Source organism: Mauremys reevesii, linkage group 16, assembly GCF_016161935.1.
Source record: "Mauremys reevesii isolate NIE-2019 linkage group 16, ASM1616193v1, whole genome shotgun sequence".
NCBI lineage: Eukaryota > Metazoa > Chordata > Testudines > Geoemydidae > Mauremys > Mauremys reevesii.
Genome location: NC_052638.1, coordinates 4,487,822 through 4,513,453, shown reverse-complemented (window position 1 = coordinate 4,513,453; position 25,632 = coordinate 4,487,822). Strand labels below are relative to the sequence as shown.

At 51.4% G+C, this 25,632-nt stretch overlaps 1 protein-coding gene and 1 non-coding gene across 2 annotated transcripts in view; both read right to left on the bottom strand.

Moving 5' to 3' along the window:
* The window catches only part of VAC14 (VAC14 component of PIKFYVE complex), a 205,545-nt gene that overhangs the window by 162,097 nt on the left and 17,816 nt on the right, over window positions 1–25,632 (bottom strand). The window contains exons 3-10 of the mRNA XM_039502852.1: window positions 23,849–24,016; window positions 22,227–22,289; window positions 20,880–20,987; window positions 20,092–20,201; window positions 18,729–18,835; window positions 14,759–14,893; window positions 13,736–13,885; window positions 7,896–7,956 (exon numbers count right to left, since the gene is read on the bottom strand). Of these exons, the coding sequence (XP_039358786.1) occupies window positions 7,896–7,956; window positions 13,736–13,885; window positions 14,759–14,893; window positions 18,729–18,835; window positions 20,092–20,201; window positions 20,880–20,987; window positions 22,227–22,289; window positions 23,849–24,016 (902 nt within the window). The remainder of the gene's footprint in view (window positions 1–7,895; window positions 7,957–13,735; window positions 13,886–14,758; window positions 14,894–18,728; window positions 18,836–20,091; window positions 20,202–20,879; window positions 20,988–22,226; window positions 22,290–23,848; window positions 24,017–25,632) is intronic.
* Window positions 9,603–9,673, bottom strand: TRNAG-GCC. The gene has a single exon. It is a non-coding gene; the product is annotated as a tRNA-Gly (tRNA).

Here is a 25,632-nt window from a genome sequence, read left to right as displayed (position 1 = left end):
GCACTTACACCGCTGGACAAGCAGAAGAGGTATTTTAGACGGGGGTCTTCCCAGAGCTGCCCTAACAAACAGCGCGCGCCTTCATGTCTAAAGGGGGGAAGTGACGTTTTGGCTGCCACGTGGCAACGCTCCTCTGTGCTCTCCTCCAGGCGGAGGAGTTGTAAGAGACTGAGCATTGGGGGGTCATTTATAGCCCATGAAACCTAGACAACGTCCGTGCATTGTAGTCGTCTGCAGAGCTGGGATTGGGAGCTTGCTCTCCTGCAGAGGAAGGGTAAGGAGCTTGTGCTGCAGGGAGGGGTGGGAAGCAGCACCACACCACTGTTCCCAATAGCCCTCACTACTGTCAGATGAACTGGGGTGTGCAATACACGTCCTCGCCAACAAAGGAACAGCCACCTGGTCCATTATGAAGTCTGGACTAAGCCAACTGGAATGGGCTAAAACCATGACTGACTGAGGCCAAGCGAGCTGGACAGGAGGCCAGGGCTCAAAGAATGGTCAAATCTTGAATTCAGCTATCCTGTTTTACGCTATTTTACCGGTACTGATGTCCAGCCATTTTGGGAGGCGGGATAGACAACCAGGTCGTCTCTTAGCACCTAAGACTGACAGATGGAATTGACAGAATTACGTTCCAGCAGCCAGATTTCAACCTCCCCTTCATGGTCTGAGCTCAGGTTATGATCTTTGGAATCAATTCTGTTGTTAAGTTATGGCAGATTCCACAGTGTCTCTCAAACATGACTAGTTCTGTTCGATCAAGCCAGATTTCCACCAAGACTGAAGGTAGGATCCCAATCTGGTAATGACTCTACAAAATCCCTCACAAATGTCCTTCGACCTGCCTACAGACGATGTGGCTTAGCAGATTCTAAGGTTGTGGAAGACATGTTTTGTTTCCATTAGAGTGCTCCTGGCACTCAGTGCAGACTTCTACATGCTTATGTAGCTGAACATAGCGATGGTCCTCCTGAGATTCTACCAAGGCCCATGATCTTTTTTCAGTCACCCGTGAGACTGGTGATTGTTGTGGAAGAGTTTCTGAACATTCACTGTGTGCTTTAGGGTGGCATCACTTTCTGTTCCAACAAGGCAACACACCCACCCATAGGTCAAACGTGCAGCCCTCCTTTTCTCTACGTTCTTGGATGGCATCTTCAGCAACTTGGACACAATACTGTGCAGCTTCTCAGACCCGGAACTGGCGGTGGAAGTAGGAACGCCTTCCCCCTGCCTGAAGGCTTGTAGCCACTGAGGGCCACGTCTCATCTTCTGCTCACCATCTTCCATTGATGCCAACACTGGTTTTTCAGTTGCTACTTTGGTTTTGCCTCTCCATTTGCAGCCCCTAGTAGGAGACCTGCAAGTTAAGTGTCTAGAGAAGTATACAGAGCAAAGCGCTTGATTGCTCATTCTGTGCTATGCTAAGAGTGATATCAGAAAAAGGCAGCTGAAACTTCCTGAACACCTTGTTCTAAAGTTGTTCTCTTCAGTTGTTCTGAAGAGCAATTCTCTCTCTCTCACTCGCTCATGTGGCCCTTCGGTAGATACACCCAATTTGGAGCTCATCAGCTGATTTGCCATCCTGATACCGACACCCACAAAGGGGGAGAAGGAATCTGCTCCCCCCATCCTTGCCCACTTCTAAAAAGTTATGGACTTTCAGCATCTGCAGCGGGGGGGAGGGGGGGGAGAGAAACGTGGAAGCCAAGGTCAGACGGTAAAGTACGGCACTGCCTGCAACACCGGTATTGAGTCAGGAGTCTGTTTTCTTCCTCCCACTTGGTTTTTTGGGAGGGGCACCTATACCCAACAGCAGGCAGTAAGAACTGAGCCTCATTACTTTCAGCTAAGCTTCACTTCCCTGTATAAAGCCAAGCAGCTACTGACTTCAGGAGTAGGAAAGCCTGCATAATTCAGCCCCCACCCAAACACACTCCTCACCAGAGCACAGTTGAAAGGCCCTTCCACTAAAGCCGAAAAGACGCAAACCAAGTAGGGCTTAAGGAAACAGCTTTCACGGATTCATTCCATCTCAAGCCATTTTGAAAGCAGCTTTTCTAAGAGCAGCCTCGCCACTATCTGCTCCTCACAGATGGCTTGAAGAGCCTCAGCCATTACAGCTCATGGTGCTCCCAATAAGCACCTCAAAGTGTTCGTGCTCTGGTGGGTGCAGGCTGGATTAGCCAGGACAGGGAAATACTGAATCTCACAACATTCTACTGCAACGGGTCACTCTGGGTGATAGACAGGAACGCGCACTGTGTACGCAGCAGCTCGCTGGGTTTCCTTTGCTTAGCCTCTCCCCTTCTCTTCCATCACCTTTTCCCCTTCCTTTCTTGCCTTGAGCTGAGACCTTCATGTTTTTCACTCTCCCTTCTCTGTACACGTCACACAACTCCCAGCCCCACTCTCTCCCCTTCTGTTTCTAACCCCACCTCCATAGCTCTGTAGCAACATTAGACAAAACCCCATCCACCCCTGGACGGAGTTCACCCCAGTCTCTGTTTAGGGATGAGAATTTTTTTCTTACATCCTCCTTCCATGGAGGCCATGGACAGTGAATACTGGGGCCAGAGGATATCTGCCCCAAGAAGTGGGGTGTATTGAGGACTTCTCTCGCTGTCTGTCTCTGGGTTTCTGGATTCCTTCCCCTTCCTATCAGATGGGAGGGGAAGGGAGAGCCTGAAGTGCGGTGACAAGGATTCGAGGCTGATTTCAGCCCAGCACCAGTTCCAGTGTCGCTGGGCCTCTGGCAGAGCGAGCGGGGGCACTGCCTCGAAGGCAGATAGCTACAACGCTGCCTTGCACTCTGCTGAGCTAACGTCACTGCTCGCAAGCAGAGCTGGCATGAGGAGTGAGCGGAGTCCAGCTCAGTGCTTCCTAGCAGAGGTCCTGTCTCACAGTCCGAGCTAGGGACCAAGCAAGAGCCAGGCTGCCTGACAGCCCAGTCAGCATACACCTGGGTGCTGTGCTGCAAATCACTCCCTTCCACAATCTCGACATTCAAGTTGTGACTCCCGGCAAAGTGGCTGCAGAGGAGGTGCACGGCCCAGCTCAAGATCCGGAGCTGCACAGCAGCTGGATGGCAAAGCACTAGGAGCAAGGGGCAGTGTTGGCTGAAGAGAGGAGATCTGGCCACTGTAGTGATTGGTGCTCTGTGACCCTCCTGTAAGAGCACATGGCTGAGTTACGTCTGTACAAACACCCGCAGCCACCTGGAACTGGCATCCCGGGAAGCTAAGCGAATCCCTTGTTATTCCTACGGGATTGGGAAGCTGGTCTAATGACCAGCAAACCCATTGCTAATTCCTGCCCGGCGTCTCTTGTTTCAAAAGGGTTAGCATAGCTCCGAAACAAGGCTCCCTGCAAATCCTGCTCTCTAACCGCCACACAGCTGAGACACATCCACCACCCGTTACGCCCGCTCTCCGCGTAGCCCCAGCCCCAGCGGCGGAGGTCAGCTGCTTGGGACGAAGGTTAATTATTCTTTGTGGTACCGCGGAGCCTAGTAGCCGGAGTCATGCACCAGGGCCCCACCGTGCGAGGTTCTGTGCACACACAATAGCGGATGGTCCCTGGCACAAGGAGCTAGACACCCCCCGGGGAGGGGGAGGGGCAGAAGAGAATGAGTTCAATGCTGCTTCGTGTGGACAGGCTAATGTCACCAACAAGGGAGTTCTGCTTCTCCCATGCCAGTAATGGCTAAAAAACCCATCCAGCCTGACTAGCACAGCAACCAGAGAGCGGCAGCAGAGCTCAGCATGCAAGAGAAGGAAATGCCTGGGGAAGCCAGTGTACAATGATTACCTCTGAGCTGGCTTTGCCTCAGGGCCTCGATTTCCCCAGCTAGTCATTCAGTGCCGGGAAGTGGCCTCCTCACCACTGCTAACACGTCCTTCCTTGATTTGTTGTGCATCTATAGCACCCAGTGCACCCCAGCTTCAGGTCCTTGAAAACATCTAGCAGGGGAAAATCCAAGTAGCTCTGCCCCTCTGCAATCTTGGGTCACCTTTTAACCTCAAGAAGTGGGATTTTACACAGGAATTGCTATTGCAGATCAGCCCATCAAATCTGGGATGGCATTTCCCGCTCCAGGAGAGAGACCTGCCGCTCCCAAGGAAGGCAGTGGTGCACTGGGGGATGGGACACTCCAGGACTGGCCCACTGGTGAGTAGTTAACACTCGGCAGTGTAAATTAGCTTGTGTCAAAGCTGCCCAGTACTTGCACCACACCTGGGCCTGAAGCCATCCACCCTTTGGAAACACTGCAGGATCTCGCCTCAGCAACACTGGCTCCTGCGAGCACATCACACCTGTCCTCCGCTCTATGGGAAGCCAGTGTTGAGTCACCTTCAAGGTGCTCAGTACCCCGGGCCCAGGGTGCTCAAAGCTCCAGGATAAAGAATGGTCAATATCTCCACTCCCCTGCTACAACAGAACTTCCTAGCACGTGGGTCGAACTCGTCTGCGCAGGAGAGTGCACGTTCTAGGGGGCCAATCCCAGACTTCCCCAGGAATTAAGTACCATCAGAAACCTCCCTACCTTGCACTTCAATGCAACCTGCCTTCTCGACAAACAAAGAGCAGCATGGACATCTGAAAACAAACAAACCAAACACGCCACGGCGCACTCATCTCCCCGGGGAGAGGCCGAGAGCAAGGGCAAGCCCCATGTGACAGTCACGTCACTTAGTACACGACTGGATGGCGCTCAGATACGAGGAGGTTGAAGGCAGGACAAGAACCGAGGCAGCATTTTAAAAAGACACCCAGCTACACTGTTCTAGAAGCCAGGAATGGGGGAGGCCTGTGAGATCACCCCGTCCATCTGCCTGAGCTGATCTGCAGCCCTTTGCAAGGCACTTCAGAGTAGGGGGCTAAGGCTCCAGATCCATCAGCATCAATGCGTCACTTGAACGCGTGTGACTGGATGGGTCACGGTACTGAAGGAGCTTTTCCTCTCTCGGGCATCAGCTTGTCTCCAACCCAGATGGAGAGCGACCAACAGCAGTTCACCTCCAGCAGCTGACTCAGTCCGTTTCCTAGTTGACAAAGGCCTTTGGTACAGAAACGGACCAACGCTCGCCTCCGCCTCTCAGAACGTGGACTGGGGGCAATGGCAGGGTGTGGGGGAAACTTGCCCTGTGGACAGAGGGGCTCATTTCCAGTGTCACAACACACCACCTGCACTAGCTATTTAAAAAAAAAGCTCCCGAGAGATCAGCTTTCCAGACTGGCAGTATCAGTAGTGGATGCTCTGCTTGAGTGGGCTTTGAAGTGACAGGCCACTAAATGAATTCTATTTAACATCTGAAGTGTAAAGTCCAAGGATGAAACTTGCATCAACAACAGCAGCTTAGGTATAAAAAATTCACTGCACTATTAAAGGGACGCAGTTTGGTGGCCTAGTGCAGGAGTGGGCAAACTTTTTGGCCCAAGGGCAACATCTGGGTATAGAAATTGTATGGCAGGCCATGAATGCTCAAGAAATTGGGGTTGGGGCATGGGGGGGGGGGCGGTGAGGGCTCTGGTTGGTGGCTCAGGGGTGGGGTCAGAAATGAGGAGTTCAGGGTGCAGGAGGGGGCTCCGGGTTGAGTCAGGGGGTTGGGATGCGGGCGGTGGGGGGGAGGTCTGGGCTCCTGCTGGGGGTACAGGCTGTGGGGTGGAGCTCAGGCCGAGGTATTTGGGGTGTAGAAGGGTGCTCAAGGCTGGGACCAAGGGGTTCAGAAGGCAGGAGGAGGATCAGGGCTGAGGCAGGACGTTGGGGCATGGGAAGGGGTCAGGGGTTCAGGCTCTGGGCGGTGCTTACCTCAAGCAGCTCCTGGAAGCAGTGGCATGTCCCCTCTCTGGCTCCTATGTGGAGGCACAACCAGGCGGCTCTGCACACTGTCCATCTGCAGGCGCCGCCCCTGCAGCTCTCATTGGCCACAGTTCTTGGCCAATGGGAGCTGCGGGGGCGGCTCTTGGGGCGGGGACAGCATGCGGAGTCCTCTGGCTGCCCCTAACCGTAGGAGCCAGAGGGGGGACATGCCATTGCTTCCGGGAACTGCGGCATGCACGCACAGAGCGGCCCCCAAACCCGCTCCCCAGCAGGAGCTCGAGAACCAGATTAAATCAGCTGGCGGGCCGGATGTGGCCTGCGGACTGTAGTTTGCTCACCCCTGGTCTAGTGGCTTGAGATCATGCTGGAAACCCAGGGTATGTCTACACTACCCGCCGGATCGGCGGGCAGCTATCGATCCAGTGGGGGATGATTTATCGCATCTAGCATAGACGCAATAAATTGATCCTTGAGCGCTCTCCCGTCGATTCCTGTACTCCACCGACGCGAAAGGTGACGGGGGAGCAGCCGCAGTCGACTCACCGCAGTGAAGACACCATGGTAAGTCGATCTAAGTACGTCGACTTCAGCTACGTTATTCACGTAGGGTGACCTTGGAACAAGTCACTTAACCTCGCTAGGCTTCTTTTCCCCCTCCTGCCCACCTTCTTTGTCGCCTTTGGTTGTAAACGCTTTAGAGCGGGGACTCTCTCTTACGTTTGTACAGCACCTAGCACAAAAGGGTTCTGATATCGGGCAGGGTCTTTGGGTCTCCCGTCACCCCACTGCAGATCAGCACATCAGATCTGGGATGGTATTCCCTTCCCCAGGAGAGAGACCTGACGCTCCCAAGGAAGGCAGGGGTGCACCGGGGGATGGGACACCCCAGGACTGGCCCACCGGTGAGTAGTTAACACTCGGCAGCGTAAGGTTTTTATCATTAACCTGGTGCATTTGACAGCCCATTGGCTAGTCAGTCTCCAGGCTGTGTTACACACAGGGGAGAAGATATGGCCCAGAGCTGCCCACACTGACATGTACTTCACTTAAAGCAGGTGACAAGTCGCCACTGACTTCGATGGCGACTGTTGCTGCACTTACTGTTAAGCACAGGTGTAAGTGTCTACGGATTCAGGGCCTAGGACCGTAAAGGCACAAACACAAACAAGGGGACTCTGGCAGGTACAGTACCCCATGAGATCGGACTGCGCCTTTAAACTAGTGCAAGGGCATATTAACACCTGAGTTACAGTGACACTCTGTGGTGAGCTGCTGGTATTGCAGTCTATTGGTCAGGTTTTACCCAAGCGTGGAACGAAGCCTTCCATTAAGCTGTGCATGCGTAACCAAGGTGGGACGGTATGGAGCTGACTGTTCATACACCCAATTGGGCACCCCATGGAGAGTTTCTGTAACTTCACCCCAGCTGTGCAGAGCACAAATGTACAGCAGCTATTCCCACTCTCTCTAGGTTTCTAGAGCAGCACCCATTGCCTACACTTGCAATAGGCCAGTGATCTCCTTGGCTTCCCTACTCCCAGCCAGGCAGGCAGGGCTATGGCTGAACTTGCTTTGCCCTCTCCCCTCCTCTAGGAGGTCTCTGTGAATTGGGCCTCGAGCCCCTTTTCAGTAGTCAGGGTCTCACGCTGGGTGAAGTGAAGGGGGTGAGCAGGGAAGGCTGGGACAGGTGGGGTCGCAGTTCTGCCCCTGGAGTGTGTGAAGTGCTGATTCCTTCACCCCCTACAGAGAGCTCCTGCCTCACAAACGCCCAGCCCTCGAGCATGCCAGGCTCCCAGAAGGCCAAGTGCCTTGTTTTAGTGGCCCCCAAAGGAGGAGTTTGGAGTCTGTCAGAGCAAAGGAGCAGGCACTGGTTAGAGCCAGAACCTGCATGGCCAGGCCTCCCGCTGACAGTCCACCTCTATTGGTCCTGCAGCCCTGACAATATCCCTCCAGCCTCACCTGCACCCTTGTCCCTGCAAAGTCTCTCCCCACCTCAACAAAAGGGAAAGGGGGTCTCACTGACCTGTATCCCATGCACGCCATTCTCAAGCAATGACCATTACTTTACCTGCTTACATTGAAGACGCTGGCGCTGCTGAGGTTGGAATCGCTGGAGGCCTCCAGGCAACCTAAAGGAGGATCAAAGGGACACTAGTTAGACCCTTCGATGGGGCAGATTGAGACATCCCCCTGGCTGGAGAACAGCACAGTACCCTGTAGATCTGTGCAATGAGGACGGTCATTCAGGCCTTTGGAAGCGCTCAGCCCCAGGTCCATCACCACACTGCAGCAGGCACTTTACACAGTGTATGGGCCCATGTTAGACAGGAGCTCTCCCTTGGTCCCGGTGCCCTCTGCTGAAGGAAGGCGACCAAGAGGATATTTTCACTAGCACAAGCTTGAGCTATAGCTCTCCAAGTCCACCTAGCATTTAGGTGTTACTCACCCACCTCAGCCCAGCCTCCCTCCCCTTTCAGCCCTTACAGAAACGGAACCCAGCCAGCACTATCAAGGCTTGCAAACTGGTTTCCTAACTTCAGAGGAAGAAATGCCCCAACCTTGCCCCAAAATTAAGTTCATGGAACTGAACTAGATGATCTGGGCATTTCCCCATCCAGTGACTGATACATCTGAGAACAGACATGCAGGGCTCTTAACACAGCACATATCACTAGGAATTGCATTGGTTTTTAAGCCATTCAATAATAGGTGATGAAGGGGAAATCCAGCTCCAAGCCAGAGCCTTCCCCACCCTGGCCAGATGTGACTCTGTACAAGGAGCTGGTGATCTGAACGCTGTTCATGCTGCTCCTGATCAGCTCAGAGTCCCTGGAGAGCAGATTCTGCAGTGCCCAAACCAGCACCCTGACGGAGGGAGAGAGCAGCACCTGCTCTCCCATGGTTACCAATGGCTGGCAGCCTGTCAACCAGCAACTGACACAGCAATGCTGGTTGAAAACCTCAGCTGAGGAAGAGCCGCCTGGGGCTGTGCATTTCCCACTGCAGTCCCACGCCCCTCCACATAGACTGGCATACATTTCAAAAGGCTGCTCCTGCACTGGCCAGGAATCAAACGCTGGCCGCCCCCGGGGCAAGCGAGAATTCTGCACTGAGCCACCAACATCCCAGCTGCAGGAAAAGGCTGCACCAGTCGTTTAAGGACTGAGCCCTGGTCTAAACACCATTTAAAATTGACCCAGCTATGGCACTCGGGGGTGTAAAACATTTACACCCCAAGCGCTGTACGTAAGCCGACCCGACCCCGCTGTAGATGCAGTTAGGTGAGCGAAGGAATTCTTCCAGCGACTTCGGGGAGGTGGATTAGTGACACTGATGGAAAAACCCTGACCATCGATGTCGTGAGCATCTCTGGTGCTCGGGTGGCACAGCTACAGATGTGCTTCCATAGCCCCCATAGTGCAGACAGGCCCAGAGTGCCAGGGATCCCCCCGGGCCAGGAACTGCAAGTCACATACACTGAAGCTGCCGCATCAGCAACTGAACAGAGAAGGGCTGGGGCCATTAAAGAGCCCTGTGTCAGAGGTTTCCCTTGGGGTAAGGTGTGATCTAGTGAGAACAGCACCATTGCAACACTAGAAGTGTGATTCACAGAGGTTATAGTATTTCATGTGACTGCTCCTCTGCCCTGATGCTAGAAATCTGATGTAACACGTTTCCTAATTGTTTAATCAGTCCCCTGGAAAGGACGGACTAGGACAGAGGGTTAGGTTGGTGCAGGGCAATTATTTTAATTAAGAAAAAAACACCCTGCTCTTGCATTGGCCGGGAATCGAACCCGGGCCTCCCGCGTGGCAGGCGAGAATTCTACCACTGAACCACCAATGCTGCAGCTGGTTAAAACTCCTTCTCCAGCTGTTTTGTTCACGCTGCACATACGGTGACAGGAAGTATCTGGTTACAGTCCTGCTCTGGGACCATGTAATTCTGGCCTTAGACGTCTTAACCCTTTCACCATAGATCGTGGAAGCAAGAGAACCCCCAGGCTCGTCATTTCACTGTCTTGCTCTTCATTTTAGGCCCTTGATTTCACTTCCCAACAGGCCATTTGCAAAAGTGCTCAGCTCAGCCAACGACACGTTTGGCTGAACTAACAGTAGAGCGAAGGTCTCCGCAAGCCGGGATCTCTGCACTCCCCTGGGGAAGCGAGGGGAAAGGATCGTAGCCTGCAATCAACTGACAGCAAGTCTGACTGGGCCACGAGTAACACCTGAGAACATGCAGGAGCCACATGACAGACAGACACACACACGATGGTGACACAAGCTCCGTGTGCCAATAGCAGAGGTTCTTGGGGGATAGGAAAGCACCCTGTGCGCGGAACTGTTGCTGCAGAAATTAAAACTGCCTCCATTGGTCTGTCTGAATGGATGCCCTGGACGCCAAGGAGTGCTCAGGCGCCCTGAGGGTTATTTACTCACAGGGGCTAGGACAGGAGAGGAGCTGGGCATTGAGACTCATACCCAGCTCCACCAGTGGCGAGTGTGGCACTGCCAACTAGGCACAGGCTGGCATGGAGCCATAGGTGTGAGCAGGAGGCTCCTGGGTTCTGGGAAGTTGGCAGGGCTGCGGCCAGAGGGGAAAGTGCTGGGAGATGCCTTCCCTGGCTGCAGCCCTGCAACCTCTCAGGACATGCCAAGCCTGGGCCCCCAGTGCCGGGTGCAGCCTCCGTGACACGCACACATTTCAACTGTGAAAGAGCCTAGCAGGTTTAATAGATCCTGATTAATAGGCACCATCAAGTTGATTGTAATTGGTTTCAACAATTATTTAGAAGTAGTTTTAATGTATTTCACCTGTGCTGTGATTTCTCCAGGTAGTTTATGGTTTTACAGTCATATTTTGTATTTTTGAATGTTTCTTTCCTCTGTTTTTAAACACAAACAGGAGAAACGGACTATGCAGCAGAAACAGTGACAGACTATGATACTGCTGTCAAGTGTGCAAAGACAACAAAATGAAAGAGGGGAGGGAGGGTTATTCTCTAACCTTTCCTCACTTATCCTAGTTGTCACCAGACATGCCAAACTCGTGGGAAAAAAAATGCAGAAATTGGGCTTTTTTTTTGGCTTAATTGGCTTGTGAGTTGCTTGGCGGCTAGTTTTTGGCTTGTAGCTTGTTGCTTGTTTTTTTTGATTGGCTCCCAGCAAGCAGGGGCAGGGGACAGTGTCAGGGGTGCACAGCGGGCCCATCGCAGTCCCAGAGTGCACGCTGGGCGGATCTAGTCACAGAGTGTTGGGTTCTTAGGGATTGGCTTGTTTTGGCCTTGTTTTCTTATCTTCAAAGATGCTTTATTTTCCACGGCTGCCCTGTAAGAGAAACTCTCACAAACCGTACAGGGGAGCCACGAAACTGACTAGCCTACAAGCGCTCTGGGGAAGAGACTGTCTTTTTGTTCTGTTTGTACAGCACCTAGCACAATGCAGTCCTGGCCTCTGACAGGTGCTCCTGCGCATTGTCAACCACAAATACACATGGTGCTGGCAAGTGCATAAAGGAAACTGGAGAAAAGTCTGTCGATTACAGTGGCCTTGGGTTTTACGCTATAGTAGAAGGCAAAATAATTCGGACAGAAATGTGATTTTTCAGGTGACAGAGTCCCTTTAAATACCCCGGTAGCTGGCAAGTGACAAGGTTTAGGGACACACGCGCACACTACTTGGGTTGTGCTGGCACTTGAGTGAGGTAATTACAATTCTCATCAATCCCAAATAACGATGCTTACAGGGGCCTATGCAGAAGGCAAGAGCCGTGTCCCTAGACTCCATGTTAATTATGTACTGACGTAACTCACAACCAGGAAGGAAAAATCATTTCACTGCCACGATGTAAATGCTCAAACTACAGCTGCCACGGACAATCACTGCATTGCAGCATTTGACTTCAGATTGAGCAAGGGCTATGTTGAGGATACATTGCTCATTGTAAAGGGCCATGCCAAGTTACAACGCTCAATGCTGTCTGGGATTTAATTTTATGGAAGCATTCAGGCCTGGTCTACACTTACAATTGAGTTTGACATAGCAGCATCGCTGAGGAGTGTGAAAAATCCACACTGCTGAGTGCTGTAGCTATGCCGACCTAACCCCCAGTGTTGAGGCGGTGTTCCTACACCAGATGGAAAACCTCTTCTGCTGGCACAGGCTGTGTCTACACTGTGTGATTATGCCGACATAGCTATGGTGCTGTAGCTATACAGGTACAGTCCCTGCGGTGTAGACGCAGCCTCAGGCTCCAGTCAGGATGAGCAGATCCTCTGTACCGCGCACTGTACGAACAAGAGATCAGAATGTCTCTCTCGACTGAGGCCACAGCTGTGAAATAGGATTTGAAGTGCCAAGGAACCCAACGTTTTATACCACATTTAGCCGACTGGACTGCAGCAAAAGAACAGAAGCCTGTGGGGAAAGTGTCGACTTAGTTGATTCTGATTATTCCTTGACTTTAGCAAAGCTTTTGATACAGTCTCCCACAGTATTCTTGCCAGCAAGTTAAAGAAGTATGGGCTGGATGAATGGACTATAAGGTGGATAGAAAACTGGCTAGATGGTCGGGCTCAACGGGTAGTGATCAATGGCTCCATGTCTAGTTGGCAGCCGGTTTCAAGCAGAGTGCCCCAAGGGTCGGTCCTGGGGCCGGTTTTGTTCAATATCTTCATTAATGATCTGGTGGATGGTGTGGACTGCACCCTCAGCAAGTTTGCAGATGACACTAAACTGGGAGGAGTGGTTGATACGCTGGAGGGTAGGGATAGGATACAGAGGGACCTAGACAAATTAGAGGATTGGGCCAAAAGAAACCTGATGAGGTTCAAAAGGGGAGGGATAACCCAATGGCTTGAGCATTGGCCTGCTAAACCCAGAGTTGTGAGGGGGCCATTTTGGGGCAAAAATCTGTCTGGGGATTGGTCCTGCTTTGAGCAGGGGATTGGACTAGATACCTCCTGAGGTCCCTTCCAACCCTGATATTCTATGAGTAAGGACAAGTGCAGAGTCCTGCACTTAGGACGGAAGAATCCCATGCACTGTTACAGACTAGGGACCAAGTGGCTAGGCAGCAGTTCTGTAGAAAAGGACCTAGGGGTTACAGTGGACAAGAAGCTGGATATGAGTTGACAGTGTGCCCTTGTTGCCAAGAAGGCTAACGGCATTTTAGGCTGTGTAAGTAGGGGCATTTCCAGCAGATCGAGGAACGTGATCATTCCCCTCTATTCAGCATTGGTGAGGCCTCATCTGGAGTCCTGTGTCCACTTTTGGGCCCCACACTACAAGAAAATTGGAGAGAGTCCAGCGGAGGGCAACGAAAATGATTAGGGGGCTGGAGCACATGACTTATGAGGAGAGGCTGAGGGAACTGGGATTGTTTAGTCTGCAGAAGAGAAGAATGAGGGGGGATTTGATAGCTGCTTTCAACTATCTGAAAGGGGGTTCCAAAGAGGATGGATCTAGACTGTTCTCAGTGGTACCAGATGACAGAACAAGGAGTAATGGTCTCAAGTTGCAGTGGAGGAGGTTTAGGTTGGATATTAGGGAAAAAAACTCACTAGGAGCGTGGTGAAGCACTGGAATGGGTTCCCTAGGGAGGTGGTGGAATCTCCTTCCTTAGAGGTTTTTAAGGTCAGGCTTGACAAAGCCCTGGCTGGGATGATTTAGTTGGGTTTGGTCCTGCTTTGAGCAGGGTGTTGGACTAGATACCTCCTGAGATCTCTTCCAACCCTGATATTCTATGATGGACCAATCTAATAAATGGGTCCCATGTTGCACCTCACAAGTGCTCTGCCCATCTGCTCTCCAAGGCCTTGACCGGAATATGTCTGAACAGGCAGCCCTGGGAGCAGAATGCTGCTATTTGGGTGCCGTCCTGACAAAGCCAAGACGAACAGGGACTCACCACTGGAGGTCACCTCCTGCTGGGAGAGGGACTCGTCCTTGGGCTCCATCTGGAGGCTGAGGGATTGCCTGCCCTCATCTGTTTCGTCATCTTCTGGGATGACCAGCTTCATCAGGCTCTGGTTACACACATTCGCCACCTCCTTGATGCCTGAGCAGAGAGGATGTAAGGAACTCTCCAATCCAAGAGGCTTTACGCAGCCCCTTAGACAAGCCACACAGCAGGGACCCAGACGAACACATCAGAACCATTCCTCCTCCCCTACCGCACATAGTTCCCACCCCCGTCCAGTCACTGCAGCATCCCTGTAAGCTATACACCCTGACAGCTGGCCCCACCCCTTTTGGGGGAAAGGGGGAGGGAACGATATATTTGTGGCAGGAGGGTTGGCTAATTCCTTGTGTCCCACCTCGGCAACCCCGAACCCAGTAGCTCTCCTCTTCTCCCCCATCACACCAGAGTGCACAGCTGGAAGCATCTGCTCAGGTGACCAGATATGTCCTGTGAAGGGATCAGATGTCAGCGCTCACACTCCAGAGATGGGGCAGCTCATCCCACTTGGAGGCAGTGCTTCAAGGGGACTCAAGTATCACTCTAGGAAGGGGCCATTCCTGAGTTCACACGCTCATGCCCCAGAGAAGGTGATTTTCCCAGGCTAACCAATGACTGACACCAAGGGCCAGCAGTGGCCCCATTACACATGCAGCATGTGATTTCCCTCCTCCCCAACAGAGATCTTACCTAGTTGAATTCCCCTCCTCCACAGGCCTGGTCATGTCATTTAAAACCACCAAGGGGCCTAAGGAGGGGTAAGATTATAACAATTTTTGTTTCTTTCCCGCCTTCCACCAAACCCTCTTTGGCCAGGAGAGCTGGAATTAGCTCCCTGAGGAGTTTTGCCAAGCCCCCCGAGTACCCGTACATAGCTACGTATGCTTGGTGACGACGGTATGACCAAGAGGAAGCAGAGACCCTGGGGCTCGGCAGCAGTGCCTCTTCCCCTGATCTGGGTAACAAGGATACTCTTCTTCCGGTCATCGTAGGATAGGCACGGCAGAACGGCGGTCAGGATCCCTGAGGAGTAGGGCAGCATCACCCGGCCAGCCAGTTGGATGAATTCCCTCATCCAGCACATGGCTGTCAGCTGAATCAGATCATCTGGAAGACAGAGACCAAGGAGAGCTGAGGAAGAGGCAGGTGGCACCCAGATGGATCAAACTCAACAAATTACGCAACACGCACAATGGGATAACAATTGACTTTTGGTTTTGGTTTCATCAGCAGGGGTCATAGTGAGGGGTGTTCTCCCGAAGATCCAGCCCCCAAACGCCCAGAGTAGCTGGATGTTAAAAATGCTTAGTGAAAACGCTAAATGCAGACATGTGCTGGTAATCATTAGGCTTCAGTGTTAACCCCCATTGACATTCATGAGAACAGCACATGCCTTGATGTTAAGCATTTATAACGCTCCTCACCACAGTAATTGTACAGCTAAGTCACCACCACAGCACGTCAGCCCATGTATGTGCTACATGCCTCCCTCCTTCCCCTGAGGCCACGTGGGGATTTATTGCTTAACTCTCCATGTTCTGCCGCAGAGTAGCAGCTGGAGAGGCCTGTCTGCAAACACAGGCAGATAGCATTGCACTGGCTCCCACTCAGGGGCCTCTTTCAGAACCACAAGGGCTGGGAAGGTTGCTTTAAAGAAAATTCTGAAAAAACTAATGGAGCCAGCAGAAGGGTGAGTGCTGGCCACCCACCCAGATGGCCCCCTTCCTCCCCCTTGGCCTCCAGCCTCCTCCACACTGATCCAGCCACCCACTCACCAGCAATGTGACCACCAGGATTGTGCAAACCCCTGCTTGAGACCTGAGTAAACTGCACCTGTGCAGATCACGGCTTAGAGCAGTTTACCCTGTCTCCACCCAAGGCTTGCAGCATTAGTGCAGCTAAGGCAGGGGGAGCTGCCGATGGCTGCAGTTGGGTAAATCCCCAGCAAAGAGGCCACGCACATAGCAGGATGCATGGAATCAAACAGAACCCTTTTAAACTGTTCCATCAATAATCTAATGAAACCAGATTCAGTTGCTCAAGCCTGGGTCCCACAAAGTTACACCGGTTTTACTAGAGGTGTTATTTTATAATCAATACCAATTTAGACAGAGATGAAACTTGGCATTCTAAAACTGAGGCAGATCTAGTTTACAGGCTTAGCTGGCATATGCAAATTCAGAGATTTTAAACAGATACAATTGCTTTCAATTCAAAATACGTGTGCGCCCACGGTTTGCACCATGTAATTAGATTGGTTGTAAAGAGATGCCACCTTTGTGCAGACAAGCCCTTCCTCAGAGTACCAAAGCTGTCTGTCTGCATCCATGTCTCGTACCTGCAGGGTCCACTGGATGGCACTTTGCCGGAGAAAAGTGTGCAGTATATTTCAGGGTTTATTTTTATTTCTATGTAGACATCCAAAAAATCAGGGTTTTCAGGGCTCTCTGTACGTACAAGTAGCACTGTTTCCAACAGCACTCCTCTAAACCGCACTAGGGAACCTTTAGTGAGCACCAGCAGGGTCTACATGCACCAATTAATGCACAACACCTTAGTACGCTTTAGAAATCACAGCCCGTAGTCCACATCACTCCCCTGTGTAGACAAGCCCTTGGATACAAGCCACGAAGCAGGGACATCACCTATCTGAACAATCTGCATTGGGAAAGGGATGAAGCCAACACGAATTGAGTAACTGTTTTTGGTGGGTTTTGTATGGGGTGTTTTATCTGTGTTTATCAGGTAAAACCTAAAACGAGAAACCCTAAACATATTAATTATCTACGCCACAGAAACCCTGAGGCACTTGGCCCTTGGGACACCTAGGTCCTTCTGCAGAAAAGGACCTAGGGGTTACGGTGGACGAAAAGCTGAATATGAGTCAACAGTGTGCCCTTGTTGCCAAGAAGGCTAATGGCATTTTGGGTTGTATAAGTAGGGGCATTTCCAGCAGATCGAGGGATGTGATCATTCCCCTCTATTCAGCACTGGTGAGGCCTCATTTGGAGTACTGTGTCCAGTTTTGGGCCCCATACTACAAGAAGGATGTGGATACATTGGAGAGAGTCCAGCGGAGGGCAACAAAAATGATTAGGGGGCTGGAGCACATGACTTATGAGGAGAGGCTGAGGGAACTGGGATTGTTTAGTCTGCAGAAGAGAAGAATGAGGGGGGATTTGATAGCTGCTTTCAACTACCTGAAAGGGGGTTCCAAAGAGGATGGATCTAGACTGTTCTCAGTGGTAGAAGATGACAGAACAAGGAGTAATGGTCTCAAGTTGCAGAGGGGGAGGTTTAGGTTGGACATTAGGAAAAACTTTCACTAGTAGGGTGGTGAAGCACTGGAATGGGTTACCTAGGGAGGTGGTGGAATCTCCTTCCTTAGAGGTTTTTAAGGCCCAGCTTGACAAAGCCCTGGCTGGGATGATTTAGTTGGGTTTGGTCCTGCTTTGAGCAGGGGGTTGGACTAGATACCTCCTGAGGTCCCTTCCAACCCTGAGATTCTATGATTCTATGAAATCCAGTGGTGTGCCATGGCACTTTTAGCAAGGCACGCAATTCTTCAATGGCGTGTGAGGTCACGCTGTGTGGAGGACACCATTTTGTTTTACAAAGTGATAACTCCATGCATGTTTGGGGTCTGACAGAAGTGTCCCATGGCCACAGTCATATTCAGGGCTTTCGTGTTCTTGTGGCACTGAATTCTGGAGCATGCAATGCAGGTGGTGCACACACAGACGACACGCTACTGCCTAAATCTCTAAATAAGTGTCCTCGGTGCTCAGTGCCTGCAGATCCCATTAAGGGCTGTCTCGATTGGGGCACTTTAGGCAGTGCTGGTTGGAGGGCCATGCTTCCAGTGTAATGGATCAGCGATGTAATGCAAGCAGTACTTCACGGGGTGACAGCATTAAAGGCCATGGGGCACAGCAGCATGCCCAGAGACCCAGACTTGCTGGCCATGCTTGCAATGCTTCTAGCCCTCTGGCCACTGCCTGAGCCCGCCTTCCAGCAGGGTTTCACATGGGCAGCTCCAAGGTCTTTTCATCTAATTAAGTCAGGAGGAACCTGTTTGAGCCAAGGCATCTTGCCAAGCACAGGACTCTGCTGAGTGCGCGAAAAAGCATTTCCCAGCATGGGACAAACCAGGGCCTGGATTTGCCGCAAGGTCTCCGGTCACTCTAATGTCACTGGTCCAAGCCGTCCTGCTGAGCAGTGACATCATTACTGAGGGATCCCGGTGTCGTGGCAAAGCCTCTGCTACTGTCACTATACAACACTCGACACTCAGGCAGAAGGGGCTATAGAAACACAGCACCCTGCTCCATTTTACTGGCGGAGGAACTTACAGCTGGTAGGCTACAGTGGTGAATCAACCTGAACAGTGACCTGCCAAGGCACTCCCTGACGGCTTCACACTGCCCCTGAAGGCACTGGTTCCATGGGAGGGGAGTAGGGGCAGTGGTGAGCACTTGTGAATCCCGCCCCCTAACATTTCTAATTCCAGACCGTGCTGGTAGGTGAATGGACACTAACTGCGTATGGAGCCTGGCTTACTGAACCCTAACACTCGGAGTCCATGCTTCGGCCAGGAGTGCAATTCTCCGCCAGCTCTAATCAAAGAGCTTTCCAAGTATATTGCATGGTGGGAAGATTCCCCAGGACAGGATTTTCAGAGCCCCACGCAAAGCAGCTCATCCTCCCTTTCAAAAAACAACCCGTCCAAGGCCTGGCGCTGGTTCAGCCGTGAGCGAACCATGATCCAAAACAAGTGCTGTGTTGGTGCTGGAACTATAGCCTGTTTTCCCTGCGGGGTGGGGAGCTGCCGAGGAGAACTGTGCCATCTACACCATTAACAGACTTCAGCCCTGAATCAAAGGCTGTGGTCAGAGTCACAGGGACTGTGGCTGCCATCCAGCATGCTGGGCTTTGCACTCACCAGAAGCCTGACAGTGAATCACTAGAATATTGGCCATTTCTGCAAACTTGACGCTGGAAGGATTCTTCTTGATCTCTTTAAGGAACTCCCCGAGGGCCACCTCACACCTGCAGGGCGGAAGGAAAGCCAGTTAACAGATTCATTCTTAGCCTACAGAGCACAGGGAGACACACCAACCTTCCTGGGTACATATGAACTGACACCAAGAGCGAGGTCATCACCAGTTACATGCACAGACTCACTGCAGCTATCTTCTGCCACCAGCTGGGCTGGTCAGCACTCGCCCTAACAGGGGGCTTGTGCGTTTCCAACATCGGGCACATGCCTGTGAGTTATCCACACTCAACTGAACTCCCCTCGAGTTAGCCCAGCCACACTACAAAACACTGACTGCGCCGACTAACTGTTAGCTGCACAGAACAGCTGCGTCCCCACCGCATTACTGAGCTTGAGCATCAGCAGCATTTAACCTTCAGCCCACGTCCCGTGCCAGGCCAGCTAGCTTGAGTTTACAGCACCCCTGAGCTCGAGGTAGAGATGTGTGTGCAGGGGACAGGAGCTGGTTACTCCAGTTACACCACAAGCTAACTCTGCAGTGAAAACAAACCCATGGAGAGCTGCTGCCTCACTGACCCAGTAGTCAGCACCTTGCCTCTCAGACACCATCTCTGCCTGGATCAGAGCAGCAGGAGAACCATGCTCTACATCGGGGGTTCTCAAACTGGGGTTGTGACCCCTCAGGGGGTCACGCGGTTATTATGTGGGGGGAGTCATGAGCTATCAGCCTCCCCCAACCCTGCTTCACCGCCCGCATTTTGTAATAGTGTTAAATATTAAAAAAGAAGCATTTTAAATTTATAAGGGGGGATCACACTCAGAGGCTGGTTGGGTGAAAGGGGTCACCAGTGCAAAAGTTTGAGAATCATTTTGCTCTGCACAGCATGACTTCGCACGTATGGCGCTTGCACGGTCATGGTGTACTGAGGGCACCATTTTGCTCTTCCAAATCCCACCCTCCATCCTGTCTGGCATCCTGGAAGGAAATTGTTCATTAAAATGGGGTCATGCCAGCAAAAAGTTGGGGGAACTGCTGCTCTACAGTCAACTCTGGCCAGAGTGAGCTGGGAGCAGCAGCATGTGCTGGCCTAGAGACCTCAGTCCATTTATTAAGACAACCAGTTTGCTCTACCTTGCAATGCACGCTCCTTTGTGCCTTTGTTACATAGCTCTGGCTTGTGGACAGTGGAAGAGTCTCTGACTGTGGAGCAGAAAGCAGCATTTCACCCCAGCCCCACGGCAGGGAAATCTGCGCATCTCCCACCAGTCCCCCAACAAGTGTTTACCCAGTGCTCCACCCACTCACATCTTCCGGATCTCTTTGCTGTTGTCTCCCAGGATCTGGAAGAGCCCATCCAGGATCTCCGGCAGGTAATCCAAGAGATTAATGTCAGGCACTGACTCTAGCACCAGGATCTAACTCAGGGAAGGAACAAGGAAGACAAGAGTCCTAGTGAGTTTCAGAGAAGACTAGAAGTTAAATAAACAAACCACTCCAGACCTAATGGACTCTCCATCGCAAGGGGCAGTGCTGGCCAATGGACTAAGTACCAGGGAAGGTTGCAGTTCTCATCCCAGTGCTGTCACCATGTCCTGTGCACTAGTCAATCCATGACACTTGCCCCAGCTGTAAAACAGAGGATACTGATCCTCCCTCCAGGCACTGGAAGGGTTGTTTGCTCTCTTACTTTGAACGTACAAAGAGCTATGCAAGTTAGGCACGTGCTATGTGTTTTCATTATCTTCTAGGACTCTACAAGTCCATGGCAACAGGAATGTGGAGAGCTAATCAGCCAACAGCTTTTGCCAACTGCAGGAAATAAGCCAGGAGTGACTCAATCTTTTAAGGAGCAAGTGAGTTTGAGGACAAAACAAAGTGAACCTCGTGCATCTGCACCTGCTAAGTTAGTGCAGGACATGTGCCTAGACGCCATGATGATGGGCACACTGAACCCCAGCTGCAGCGCAGCCACCGCTGTTGGATAGCTTTAATCAGGACAAGAGCTCGACAGCCCTGGGCTACAACTGCGTCGCCCCTCGCTAGAGCCTCAGCAGTGGAGCAGATGGCACAAGTGCTGTGCCATACACACTTACCCAGGATATGATGAACTGCCGGGCATACTGGTTGTTGGAATAAATCCTCTCCCGCAGCAGCGGGATGAAACCCACGAGGTCAAACTTGTTACTCTCAGTCACAATGTCCTATGAAACAAACATCATTGGCAGACGTTAGGGCAGCGGTGGGACTCACACACACACCCCAGCGCTCAGACCCCATGCACCAGCTGGCCACTTCCTATTTTTAGCGAGTTGGGGGCTGAACATATTTTAGAAAGTGAAAAAAGTCACCCACAGTGGATGGGGCTCAAACCAGCCAATTCTAGGCCCAGGCAATGACTCACAGCTATTGGTCCCTGACCCAAAGGACCACAGGGCGTGTCCTAACTGGTCAGAGAATCAGGCATCCTCCCTCTGGCAGTGGCCAGTACTGAGGTTTCAGAAACAGATGAAGACTCACTCCACACAATGCACAACCCTGAACATGGAAGCAGGGGGACAATTTCCTTGATTCACGCACTGACCAGCTCATGCCCCACAGCATGTGACTGAACCACCCTGATATGTAACGAGAAGCGTCCCTAGTCCTTTTTAGGGCTCACCTACACTGTATGACTAATCTCCTGCAACAGTGAATCCCTCTGCTCCAGTCTTATGGGACAGTGGACAGGAGAGTGGGAGCAGGGCTGGACTCTCCCACAGTGACCCTCTGCTACCTCCCCAGCAGGGATCTCTGCACCACGCCAAGCGCTGGGCTGGCATTTGGGAGCAGGGAAGGGAGCAGGCAAGGGCCCGTTAGTCCGATGAGTGAGGAGGAGGAAATAGGAGCAGGAAGCATTTGGAGGTTTGAGCAGGTAAGAACCACACTGTGTATAGATCAGGAAATGGAATTAATGGCTCCTACGAGAGACAACTTCTGCTCTTCAGACAGAGCAGTTCAGCTCACCTGCCTGAACAAGGAACCCAGACAAGAGACAAAAAAAAGGTAGAGACCCCACTCTGTACCTGGTGAGGGAGATGCAACCTACCGATCACACTGGAGCCTTCCCCTGGGGCAGCATGGTGGGGACAGGTACTCCAATAAGCTTTTCATTAACGTTCACCCATTGCTGTGGTCAAGGCAACTTCTCCCCGCCCTCAGTCACACGTCAAGTGTATGTAGCCTTAGCATTGAGATGGCCAGCAAAGCAACATCTCATTCCACCAGAGCAGCAGCCAATAGGAAAGAGAAATAGCCACAGCCACAGGATGAAGTTGTGATGGTATTGGCTGGTACAGCCCCTTGAAACGTAACAAATGTATAACTCTGTCCCGCCCCCGCCCCGGGGCCTTCTGACATGGGTCCCTAGGAGAGTCAGCTAAAAGAAGGGAAATGGGAATTACCTTGAGAAGTCGGTCCAGTAGTTCAGAGCCGCTTTTCACATTTGGGTCTGGATCAGCGGCAAGCTGCAAGTTACAAAAACAAATGCCATCACAGGTTCCAGGGTTCGAAAGAGAGACAGACAGACCGACCGACTGACCAGTGTACAGGAACTCCTCACTTAACGTTGTAGTTCTGTTCCTGAAAAATGTGACTAAGCAAAACGATATTAAGTGAATCCAATTTCCCCATAAGAATTAATGTAATTGGGGCGGGGTTAGGTTCCAGGGAATTTTTTCTCAGACTCATCTCTCTCTCTATTATTTTATATATATATACACACATACATACACACACACACACACACACACACAGACAGTATAAGTTTTAAACAAACAATTTAATACTGGTACGCAGTGATGACTGTGAAGCTTGGTTGAGGTGGAGGAGTCAGAGGGTGGGATATTTCCCAGGGAATGCCTCACTGCTAAATGAACTAGCAATTGACTGAGCCCTCAAGGGTTAACTCTCACAACACTGTACAAGGCAGCAGGAAAGGAGGGAGGGCAGACAGAGACACACACCCTGTGAGAGAGAAAAAATGCACATTTCCCCTTTAAGTAGCTGACCCCAGGCTTACACTGCCTTGCTAATTAAATCAGCTTGCCGAGACCTGAGACAGTGGCTACTACCTAGAAGCTCCCTCCCTCCGTCGTGTCCCCTCCTGCTCTATGGAAGATGGGGTAAGTGGGGTGCAGGAGCAGGGGGGAGACACCCTGACATTAGTCCCCCTTTTCCCCCTCCCCCCGTACAGCAAGCAGGAGTCTCTGGGAGCAGCTCCAAGGCAGAGGGCAGGAGCAGCACATGGCAGTGGGGGGAGGGACAGCTGCTGCACAGAGAACTTAGGGGAGTGGGGAGCTGATAGGGGGGCTGCTGGTTCACCCTGGTTCCAAGCCCTCACCAGCTAGCTGCAACGGGCTGCTCTTCCTGCAAGCAGTGGACAAAACAGGCGGCTGCCAAAGATGTTAGAAGGGAGCATTTCACAACTTTAAACGAGCATGTTCCCTAATTGATCAGCAACTTATCAAAACAACGTTAACCGTGACGACTTTAAGTGAGGAGTTCCTGTATTTGTGCTGGGTTCCTAGCAATGCCCAAAGTTGTTAGCCATGAGAAGACATCCCTGACACTTGCACAGGTTAAATCAACTTCATTGCTTGCCAGCAGTTTCCTTTCAGACTACAAATTGAGTTTCCAGGAAGGGACTGGGGAGATGGTTGCATGGGGCAGAGCTGGGCTCACATCACCTTGAGTGGAAGGTGTGCCCCAGGCAAGAGAAGGTGGACAGACACTAAGCCTGATCTGAAATGCCTGACCACCGCTTCCTGGCTGCATCTTCAGCTCAGCTCTCTTCTTGCAACCACTGTGAACAAGGGACAGACACGGCGAGGGTAGCAGCCTAAGCCTTCTGCAGACATTCCTACAACAGCAGGGCCGAGTGGCCCCAAAGCCAAGTGTGCCTGCACCCTGCCATTCAGCAGGAGGGATCTGCACCGGTGGCCCCTTTAGCAGGGTGACAGGTGAGGGCTCCTACTCTGCACCTTCGTGGGGGAGGGTACGCGGACACAGGGGAAAAGCTACTTACCTTACTCAGACCATCAAACAGCACGTTGAAGTGTGGGAGGACAGAGCCCCTGGCCACCTTGACGATGTTATATAGGGCCTCGCAGGCATAGTACCGCAGTCGGCTGTCAGCATCGTTAAAGCACGTCAGCACCGGCTCAATCAGCTCCTTCAGGTACAGTCCAGAATCCTGATGGCAGGACAAGGCTGGGGGTTAGGGCCAGTCCCCACTTGGGGTCGGAACAGTCTGACCTCCAGCAGTGCACGCCATACAACAGAGCACCAGGACATGACCACAGGTGGCAGTGCCATGAGGCATTGCCTCCTTCGTGTGCATTGGCTCATACATCAGATCATACCAAGCGAGCCTGTACCATCTCGCCATGGCTCCAGATTCACAGGGAGCTATCAGATTAGTATTGTGAATGCCCCTGGAGGATTGCAGGCCTTGTGCTGCAAGTGCCAGCACAGGAACGGAGATCACTGCATTCTGGCTCCCTGATAACACCATGATCATCATTATGATGTATCCATGGAGAGACAACAGGTCATTAAGACTTCTTTGGAACAGTGATAATCCCATTCCTGAAACCAGAGACTTCAGAACACATTCGTCCCATCACAGGAGTGGCTGAAACCTGATAGCGACAGTGTTTGGGACTACACTTAGCCCAGGCTTGTAACCAAAACTAGGCCTCAGAGGGAAATATGTCCACATGGGTTACTACCCCCAGCTCTCGGACCCTCCTGCATTAGCTATGGGGTGACGTTATCTGATTAGAATATGACCATATGAATCCTTGGTGCAACCACGGTTATATATTTGCAGCAAATATTGTACAAAGGTTGTCGAATGTGGTGTCTATGGAAAGGTTATGTTTTGCTGGTTATGATTATGCTATCTGTATGCATGTATCATTTTTGTATGTGAAGTTATAAGTATTGGAATATCCACCAGCTCTATGGGGATTGTCTGCCCCGTTCTTTGCAGTTCACCCTAATTGAATGACCATAGTTATCCCACACTGGGACACCAGTCACAGCCAGATATGCCATGTAAGATATCTGCAAAAATGTCAATTTGCTAGATATGAATCTTGTTTGTGTTTGTATCACCTGTGTATTATGGGTTACAGACATGTATGTATGCCTGTATTTCAAACCTGTGCTATGCTTCTGGGTGACAACATCCCTATTGGCATCAGCACTGTCTAGCCTGCTTGATGGCCCATTTGTGAAGTTGCCCTCCATATGTTTTATGGAAATATGCTTATGAATATGACATAACTGGAATATGCTTTATGTCAAATACCCCCTGTATGGTGTCATTAGAAAACTTGTAATCTACGAAGTGTGTTCATCCTATTTGTTTGCATGTCTTATTTCTATATCGGGAGTTAGGAGAACAGGATATAAACTTGTATCACTGATGTAAACATTAAGTGTAGGCCATTAACGGTGCTCCAGAAACAATCAGTTGTAAATGGCCTTAATTACTTGAAAGCCTCCCTGTGTACTTGTGGGCCAGCCCGTGGGGAATGGAGACTAGGGGTATCACAGTGACATGTAACCATGTCACCTGATACTGGAATCCATCTTAAATCTGGTACTTTTCCATTTAGGAGGAGGAGGTGGGACCCAGAGAGACAAACGATTCCCACCTTGTGCCAAAGTTATAAAAAGGGGGTGGAGCAGGACAAAGGGGGCTGCCAGTGACAAGAAAACCCCTGCCTACCACCTGAGATGTCTGCTGGATCTAACAAAGACTGTACCAGAGGAAAGGATTGGGCCCAGACTAGGAAGGAG